Genomic DNA, 9,541 nt, shown 5'->3' with positions numbered 1-9,541 from the left:
TTTCAATTCATTTTTTTTTTTTTTTTTTTTACACACACCATAAGCTCTAGAGCACTGGGAATGCAAGGCAACGTAAAGTCAAACACACTTTACTTGCAATAATGTTACATATAACAAAACTAGGCAGTGATTAATGAATAATGCATTTCACATATGTAGACTGAGAGGAGTAAGGCTTTGTATTCTGAAGTCAACACCGTCTACATCACCTGACCGATCAAGTCATTGCTTGCTAGACCACTGCTATACAGACTATGTGCCACTAGATGGCAACGTTGCCCATTTTCTCTCCTTTAACTCCTCTGTCCTCCCAGCCCTGTGGTTTTTTTACAGTACAGCCGTCTCCGTTTTTTAATTTCTATTGATTTAGTTGCATTTTCTAAAGCTGCAAACTCTTGTCTAACCTGACTTATTTATCCATTTTTTTTGTTCTCGCTTTTATTTTACTCTCTCTTTACTTTTACTGTTGTGTTTCCTCCTGTAGAGCAGAAGATCGTTTATGCGAGGTGCTCTTTCTTTCACCAGTCACGAGATTTCCTGGAAAACTTGCAATAACTTTGCCCACTCGCTAAATCATTTGTATTCAAGCAGAAATCATTGTTTGTTTTAAGCTGAAATATTCTCTAATTAATAAATAAATAAAAATAAAAAATAAATCCACATTTCCCTTTAAAAATAAAATAAAACAAAAAGTTGCAAGTTTTTCTCTATTCTTCTCAGACTAATGTAAACGGTGATTCATCAGTTAGATAAACTTTTTAAATTAATAACAATCATAATTTTTATATTATTATTATTATTATTACTATCATTATTATTTATATTATAAAAACTTTAAAATGTATTATGTTTTTAATAGTTTGTTTCTAATTTAAGAGTGTTGAAATATTGCACTTTCCAGAATATAGAATCAATTTCACTCACCCCTACACTTAAACCTTTATAATAAATGATTGAAAAGTGTTAAAATCAGGGAAATTTATTTATTTTATTTTTTATTTTTTAAATTATACAATTATTAATGTTCATATTTGGTTATGATTGAAATGATACATGATGGGGTATAAGCATGGATATAATGAACATCAAAAATATTATAAAGATTGTTGCATCATGATCTGAGAGTAGCTTCTTTGACATCATTGCCAAAATGGTCAGTATTTTTATTCAGAAACATTATCATTTCAAAAGTTAATTTAGCGCAACTGTTTGTCAAAAACATGAAATAAAATCATTACCATTGCACACAGATGATCAGGTCAGGAAAAATACTTAAAATGAAATGAAACCGTCTGAAAAAAGTTTCATTTTTCAAAGTGACCCTAATTGAAGAATCACCTAAATATAACGTGTTTTTTCCACAATGCATGCTATAAGTGCATGAAATCTGTCCCCATGTCTTGTTCACTTTGTCATTTGTTTATGCTTTCTTGTCTTGCACCAGAATGCAAATCCTTACTCCTTTTCCCAGATGTGATTTGAGAAGTCATTTAAATTGCAGATAATGCCCATGTAGTGTTGGTTTGCTAATACAGGCATTAGATTGTAACAGTAAAAAAGAACAAGGGTTATTAAGAAGACAATGCCCGTGTGCTTTTCTAAACAAATTGCTATTTGTTTCCCCTCCTGCAGGAAATGTCAAATTCATTGACTACGAATATGCTGGGTACAATTATCAAGCCTTTGACATTGGGAATCACTTCAATGAATTTGCAGGTAATGCGACACGAACACAAATTAAGCTATTGTATAGAAGAGAAAAGAACCTGCTTAACCAGGTGCGTGTGGCCTTCTTGTGATTGACAGGTCTGAATGAGGTGGACTACACCCTGTATCCTGGGCGAGAGCTCCAGTTGCAGTGGCTCCGGGCCTATCTGGAGGCCTACGAGGAGTACAAATCACAGGGCACACAGGTCTCCAACACTGAAGTGGAGGTGCTGTATGTGCAAGTCAACCGCTTCGCCTTGGTGAGTCGAAATTGGATTTATCCGCCACGGTCTGGAATCGTGACGCATTTCGATCCATCTGCACCCTGCCAAATTAAACATCAGACGTTTGTTTTTTCAATGTAATTACGGTCTTTAATGACATGCAGCATTTTGCAAAGTAAACTGGAACATCGTGAGCAGTTTAACTATTTAGCAGATAGATCGTCTGCATTAGAGCGACGCTTGAAGTGGAGACAAAGGTATGAATAGTGATTGCAAGTTGTCAGAGAAGGAGCCTTGACATCCTGCCCATCTTTGCAAGCATCTAATGAGAGGACTTCGGGGTGTTTGTGTGCATTCGTAGGTCATTCTTTGACGATCGAGTAGCACACCTGCTCTTTCTTGATGATGATATTTACTTCGGAGAGGAAAGCTAATTTAATATCCGGTTTACTCTCGCTGTTTAGTCTTTTGTGATCAATAGACGTGTTCAAAGCAGGGCAGACATTTTTTGATTTCCAGTTTGTCAGGGGAAGAAGGAAAAAAACCCACAAAGAGAAAAAAAAAATCAAGCTCTGGCTTTCAGATATGGTGAACAAAACTGTGGGAGGGTCCGTTTTCTCTCCTGTCCCTGAGAGGGACCTTGAGAGACGCTAAAACAAATGCCTGAGGAATGCCATAGTGTGAGGCTTAATGAATGTGATTTGTTGCCTTTGTTTTGGATTCTTTTTTCTCCGGCCTTAATTGAAAGCCAGAGAAAACTGAATAGCGCTGATTTTTTTTTTTTTACTGTGTTAATCAGAATATGAGCATATTCTGATTAAGTAAGTGTCCTGTTAATGCATTAACCAGCCATAAACAGATTAAGCCAATATTACGGTTTCTAGAAATCTAAGGCAGCTGTCTTATGCTTTTAATAATCAGAATTTTGTATTCTGGTTATTCATTTATATCTATCTATTATATAATTTAGATGATATCAAACAAAGGCAATTCTGAATAATATTGGATACAGCTGCGAAAAAGTTACAAAGAGGAAATCAATAGAAAACTGCAAAAATGGTTTATTTATATGCTTTGTACACCACCTTTCAAAAGTTTGGTCAGTAAGATGTTTTTTTTTAATTTATTTTTTTATACAAATTTATACTTTTATTCAGCAAGGATGCATAAAATTGATCAAAAGTGACATTAAAGACTTTCTGTTTATCGAAAGTGTTTTCACAAAAATATGTTTTCAACATTGCATTAATTAAGAAATGTTTCTTGAGCACCAAATCAGCATATTAGAATGATTTCTGAAGGATCATGTGACACTGAAGACTGGAGTAATGATGCTGAAAATACAGCTTTACTATCACAGGAGTGAATTACATTATATAATTATTATTTAATGGTATAGTATATATTATATAGTGAAATAGAATACAGTTATTTTAAATTAAAATAATAATATTTCACAACAGTGTTTTTGATTAAATAAATGCAGCCTTCAAAAACATTAGAAAGTCTTCTCAAACCCAAATGTTTGAACAGTAGTGTATTTTAAATGAATTTATAACTATATAAAATAATAATTTAATTGAGTTTATTTAACCAATATTTCCAAATAATATCTATACATTCTAAGGACTTGTCATTTTAGATAGACGTGGGTGTGTGGCGCCCATTGAAGCTCTGCTTTGTCGTCACCCTGATGTTTGCACACCATCTTCACATGCCTAAGCCAGGAGACACACAGTTTTATAAAAAGATGGTCTGAATATACTCCGAGATTGTGTCTGAGGGGGATTGGGACCCTTGACTCTGGCAGAGGCAAACATTTATTCTGTGCAGTTGAGCGAAAAACACAGAGGATAGAGACTTTATTATAGGCCAGCAAACCCGTGATCTTTACTCACATGATGGCAGGAGTGATTCAGTCTCATCAGAGGGCTTTAATAGAAATGCCACATTTGATAAGCTTTTACTTCACTGTCAGTGATCCAGAATCAACACAAATACCTTCCATGCAGTTATCTTTTTTCCTTTCTTAATGGGTCCACTAAAAGGAAGCCGTCTTTGCTTAGAAAGGCGTGGGTCAAATGTTTCCAAGCAACAATACAACATACAATCTGTCACAGTTAACTTCAGTGTCAGGGTGAATCTCACAAAGCCTGTCAGGAATATTCCTTAGTCCTGTTTTACCCTGAAATCAAAATAGAAAAGAAAGAAAACCTGTTTATTAAATGAAGTCTGTTTTTCTGAACAATAAGATTTGTGCATTGAAACATTGTTTTTATAACAGTTAAACATCCACCATCTCTTGTCAGTTGTGTAAGGCAGATTTTCATTAATGTAATGGGAAGTTTGGGAACAAATTATATATTAATATTAATACATTATGTTAGTATTTGTTGTACTGAATTTAAATTACACTGATTGAAATAAAAATAAACATGTCTGGTTTTGAGGATAGATTTTCATATGGTTTATTTATTCATTTATACAAATCTTCCAGGTACTGAAAATAGGCTTCTCTGTTTTAAAGTAAAATATTCATGTCATATTCATATGACTTTGTGTTAATTTTATGTACTTTTATAGTATTTATTAATACTTTGAAATAGCTTTTATTTTTATATATGTTTTAGTTCAATTTTATGCATTGTCATTTTTATTAGTGTTTTTTACAAATATTTTTATTTAGCTTTATTTTATTTCAGTTTTAGTCATTTTAGTATTTATTTTTAAAGTTGATGGTTTTTAAGTTTTTATAATGATATTTTATATTTAAATGTATTTTGTATTTATTTTATAAAATTTATCTTATTTAATATTTAATTTTATTTCAGCTTAATTTTAATTAAAAAAATACAAGTCTTATTTAACAATGAAAACACTAATATGAATATAATTATAGTTACATTATAATTATTTTTTCTTTTGATTTTGGGATACAGTATGAATTAATTTTTTTATATATTTACTCCTCAATACCCTGATATCTTCCTCTGTGAAAAAGTAAATCAAAATGTAAAGATATCCTCATTTTTCCTCTTGGTCTTTGGTTTTTGTTCTCCCCAGGCATCTCATTTCATTTGGGGACTGTGGGCATTGATCCAAGCTCAGTACTCCACCATTGACTTTGACTTCTTGGGGTACGTTTTCACATTTCAACAACAACCATCCATATAATCAAGATTTCAATGATGTATTCTCATTCTTGGCCACCAAATTTGCTTCTGCAGATATGCAGTTCTCCGTTTCAGCCAGTACTTCAAGATAAAACCAGAGGTGATGTCACTGCACCTTCCAGAATAATCTCTCAGGTCTTGGCTTGCTACTCCAGAGAAGGGCTCCCCCTGGTGGACACAAGAACTAGCTGGAGACCTCTTCAGTTTGTAGACTGAACACTGCACTTACTTGTCTGAACACATCATTTTAGATAAGCCCCAAATCACCTCTGAACTCAACGCTGGTTTAGCGTTGTAGAAAACCAAGCACCTAAGCCCTCCTCCTCGCTTTTATGTGGCGGTCGAGAGAGAGGCTCACCCCAGTGCCCTAGTCCATTTTCAGTGAAGTGAAATTGCCAATTGAGGAAGCAAACAACTCATATAGATGGCTTACTCTAGAGCCTCGACTTGCCAATGTATGTTAAGAGAAGCCCTGGAGAATCTCAAATTAAGAAAAGCTCCCCAGATACCGATCCTCCAAGGACAGGGAACCTCTGACAACAATTATTATCTGAAGACAGAGAGGAGGGCCGCTGGGTCTGTTTTCAGCGACTAACTGTCATCCTAAAGGTAATTCCTGCTTGTTTACACAACTTTTAATGGGAGAAATCAGTGTACTGTAAGATAATGTAGGGTTTACTGTATGGATAGTCACTGATTCTGTCTAAACGGTGAACTTTGGGCCTGTCTGTTCCTACGAGGGTTGTTCCTGGCACAGCTGCATTAAGATGTGTAATTTAGGGACCAATAGAAGCTTCGTTGTTCGTTTCTGGCAGACGATTCCTCCCTCGTCCTGTCACTGTGAACCACTATGTAGCGCATTCATAAAGTTTCTCATTGTTTTCTCAGCGTGGTGCTTGGAGAAAGTAGACGCACAGTAGCCGTTTCTACAACGAGCCGGTAGCTAATCTGAAGCCCACACCAAAGTGCTGATATTTCTTGCTTGTACATTATGCACAGTGTATTTTTTCACGGTAGAAATAACATGTGGTAATATTTACATTTCGAACGGTGGTTTTTGTACTTATTTAAATGGCGCTGTTAAAGAGGTCGCTCGTGTGCTTTTTCTGGGAGGTATCGGTGAACTTTTTGTAATGGATGTATTTCCTGGAAGCTTTAACGACGGTATCGCCTGCTGGACGCACTAAAGCTTTTGTATTTGTAACCCTTGTCCACATAGCTAAATTACAGGCCTTTTTGCACAAACTCTGATTGCTTTAAGAACAAAATCAGTCCTCCGTTCACCTTGCGATGGGCCGCTCTTTCTGCTTAAGACTAGTTTTAAGTGCACATGGTGGGAGATTTTTGGTAATGCTTTTAATTTTTCAGGGTCCCTGTTACTAAATTAACTGTTATAGTGAAAACAGTTTATGTGTAACCAAGTTACACAGTAATGGCGTAGTAGTTTATTAATCAGATATCTTACTCAGAACCAAGGTCAGAAATTAATCTGAACTTTGAAATGGACAAAAATGCCCTAGAAATGTTAAATGTACGGGCAAATAATGTCCTTGTGTAAATTATATATATATAATTATCTGTTATACCACTGTTCAGAAGTTTGGAGTCAATTCGATTTTATTTATTTTATTTATTTACTTATTTTTGAAGAAAATTAATACTTTTATTCAGTTCTTTTCTTTTTATTCATCAAAGAATCCTGAAAAAGTATCACAGTTTCCACCAAAATATTAAGCATCACAACTGGGTTTAACATTAATAATAAGAAGAAATATTTTTTGAGCACCAAATTATTATATTAGACTTATTTCTGAAGTTTCATATGACACTGAAGACTGGAGTAATGGCTGCTGAAAATTCAACTTTGCAATAAAAGGAATAAATAACATTTTAAAATACTTAAAAATTGAAAACTTTTTTTGTACAAATGAATGCAGCCTTGGTGAGATTAAGAGACTTCTTTAAAAAATATTAGAAAGTCTTACTGACCCCAAACTTTTGAACATTTAATTTCTTTCTTTTTTATTTTTATTTTAGGGCTGATCTAATTTTGTGTTTAGACACCATAGTTACCACTTAAACCAATTGATTCATTTAAATTATTTGACATAAAATATCTTAGAGAACAAGATAAAATATGCCACTGAAATCAATTCCACTTAGTTTCTGTTGCTGCTCAATACACATGAGCAATGTATTATAAACTGTGACCAAGATTTGTTTTTTTTCTAAGAAGTTTTCTGGTGCAAACCTCAGCTCTGAGACTTGCCTTCGCACCGCCTGGCTACCCTCATTTACCTCAATTTCCTGTGTCAGTTTGCCTATACTACAAACAACCATATACAATTCTGTAAATACTAGAAACTGTGAATTTCTGGTTGTTTTATTGTATTTTGACATATGCTCTTTTTCTATGCCAGTTTTTTTGTAACTGTCAAGCTTGCACTTTGATCACGTTTTTGAACGGTCAAAGACCACACAGAATGCTACATTTTACTTTTTCCTTTCTTTCTTTTTTTGTTCTTTTACACCAGAAATGTTCATCAAACAGTAGTAGTGGGAAATTTCCCTCTTTTAACAGTCTGTGAAGATTAACCGATTTCTTTGCACTCTTTAGCATTTACATAAACCCGAAAGTGATGGGTGGTTCCAACTTTCAGCCAATGAAGTGCTTCTGGTGAACATAAGATGTACAGGACTGCCTCATGCAAGCATCTGCTGGCGGTTTTTAGTGTAGGTGTATATGTACAACTGTAAACAAACTGTAAAAGAAAATCTTTGCTTATTATTAAACAATGTCTGTTGTCAATAACTGAACAGAGATATTCTTTTTCTAAGAACTGTTAGATTTAATAATAATCTGGGGATGAAATCCTGAAGTGTTGCATTGTAGATTCTGTATCAAATCCTTTGAATAGAAATAAAATTAAACAAATTATATTTGCCCCATTTTCTTGTCTTGATTTCCCATTCTGCTTAAAAAAAGAGATTGTCATTAAAAAAAACAAATTTTTATGCAATTTGCCTATACTTGATCTGTAATATGTGCATACAGAGCTCAATATGTTTAACCCTCATGTTGTAATGTATAATAATGTATTACAAGGCACATTATGAATTATAATGCATATGCATTAATACCATTTAATAGCCCATTTTAATGCATTATACATAAAGGCTTTAAGTAAAGTGTTACCAAAATTGCTTCTAAATTTCTCATTATGATCTATAGTATTACCAAATATTGGATTTAATTTTTTATCAGCTTGTTTTCTTTCAATTAGGACTGGTTGGAACTGACTGATCGTAGGCCTCATTGATCTGAGCCTATGCACCTCAGTTTTTTCTACAAATATTGATTTTATTCTCTCAAAAACTAAGGTGCATAAGCTCAGGCCTACAATCAATCAGTTCCAAAAGGACATATAAAAGCTGTGCTAACTGAAAGAAAACAAGTTCACAAAAAGATACAGTCTAAGATTTGGTTATAATATACCATAATGAGAGATTTACAAGCAATTTATAAAAGCTCTGTCATTTTGGACTGGGAACACCAAATTAGGTAAAGGATTTTTTAGCACAGCACAATGTTACAATGAGTAATGGATTAAGCTATTTTTTGTTCACAAAAGTAGTTAACGGCAGTGAATGGGGAAAAAAGCATGCCTGCATTTTATGCTACAGAGTGTTTCAGAAAGAAATAATTATAACAGCGCTCCAGTTCAGACTGTAATTGAATTATATCCAGTCCCTCCAGCGACTTCCACCAAGAGCTCTGCATTAATTACCAAATTCAATATCCGTATTCACGCCTCAACTTATTTCCATTTTACAAAGGTCAAATTACAAACACTTGTCTGAAATAATTACAAGTGCCGAGACGCAAACATATCGAGATTTTAGGACAATTCTTGTGCCTCATTTACATACAATAATGTGAGCAAAAACATAACACGCCTAAAAGTTTGTTCCCTACACGTTTTCATCATTAAAAGCAAGATGCATCGAACAAAAAGCCCATGCATGCTGCACGCATCTATTCATGCCTCTGCTTTTTTCCACAACAGGTGGTAGACATGGACTAAATGACTGAAAAAGCTTAAAAGCAGCTGAAGGCAGAACGGACCAGACAAAGCTCGCATTCACAGCATCTCTTTGAACACACCGCAGGAGGGTGTAATAAAGCAATACGCAGCTATGGGAGCGTGTCTCATAGAGACAAGGTCATGATAATACGGTTTGAGGAATAAAGATGTAAAAGCCTCTGGGTTTGTGAGCCACAAACAATGTGCAGTGGGTCAGGGCGTTCATTCATCTTGATTAGATGTGCCAACCTAATTACAAGCGGAGGAAACAGTAATTAGCACAAGTCTCACCTCGTTAATCACAAAAGACTTCTTCAGTCTATTTTTATCTGATTAATGGCTCTTTAAACAT

At 34.3% G+C, this 9,541-nt stretch overlaps 1 protein-coding gene and 1 long non-coding RNA gene across 4 annotated transcripts in view; one reads left to right on the top strand and one right to left on the bottom strand.

Annotated features, from left to right (window-relative positions):
* Window positions 1–6,480, top strand: part of LOC107659837 (ethanolamine kinase 1-like) — a 12,822-nt gene extending 6,342 nt beyond the window's left edge. For all 3 annotated transcript variants that reach the window (XM_016448907.1, XM_016448906.1, XM_016448908.1), the window contains 4 exons: window positions 1,633–1,716; window positions 1,807–1,967; window positions 4,995–5,068; window positions 5,159–6,480. In XM_016448907.1, coding sequence (XP_016304393.1) covers window positions 1,633–1,716; window positions 1,807–1,967; window positions 4,995–5,068; window positions 5,159–5,231 — 392 coding nt within the window. In that variant the 3' untranslated portion in view covers window positions 5,232–6,480. The remainder of the gene's footprint in view (window positions 1–1,632; window positions 1,717–1,806; window positions 1,968–4,994; window positions 5,069–5,158) is intronic.
* Window positions 3,478–9,541, bottom strand: part of LOC107659838 (uncharacterized) — a 38,920-nt gene continuing 32,856 nt past the window's right edge. The window contains exon 3 of the long non-coding RNA XR_001630961.1: window positions 3,478–4,116. This is a non-coding gene — a long non-coding RNA (uncharacterized LOC107659838). The remainder of the gene's footprint in view (window positions 4,117–9,541) is intronic.

The sequence above is a fragment of the Sinocyclocheilus anshuiensis genome, unplaced genomic scaffold, assembly GCF_001515605.1.
Source record: "Sinocyclocheilus anshuiensis isolate Anshui unplaced genomic scaffold, SAMN03320099.WGS_v1.1 scaffold1032, whole genome shotgun sequence".
Lineage (NCBI taxonomy): Eukaryota > Metazoa > Chordata > Actinopteri > Cypriniformes > Cyprinidae > Sinocyclocheilus > Sinocyclocheilus anshuiensis.
Note: the sequence above shows the minus strand (reverse complement) of the source record. Positions and strands in the feature narration are given on the sequence as shown.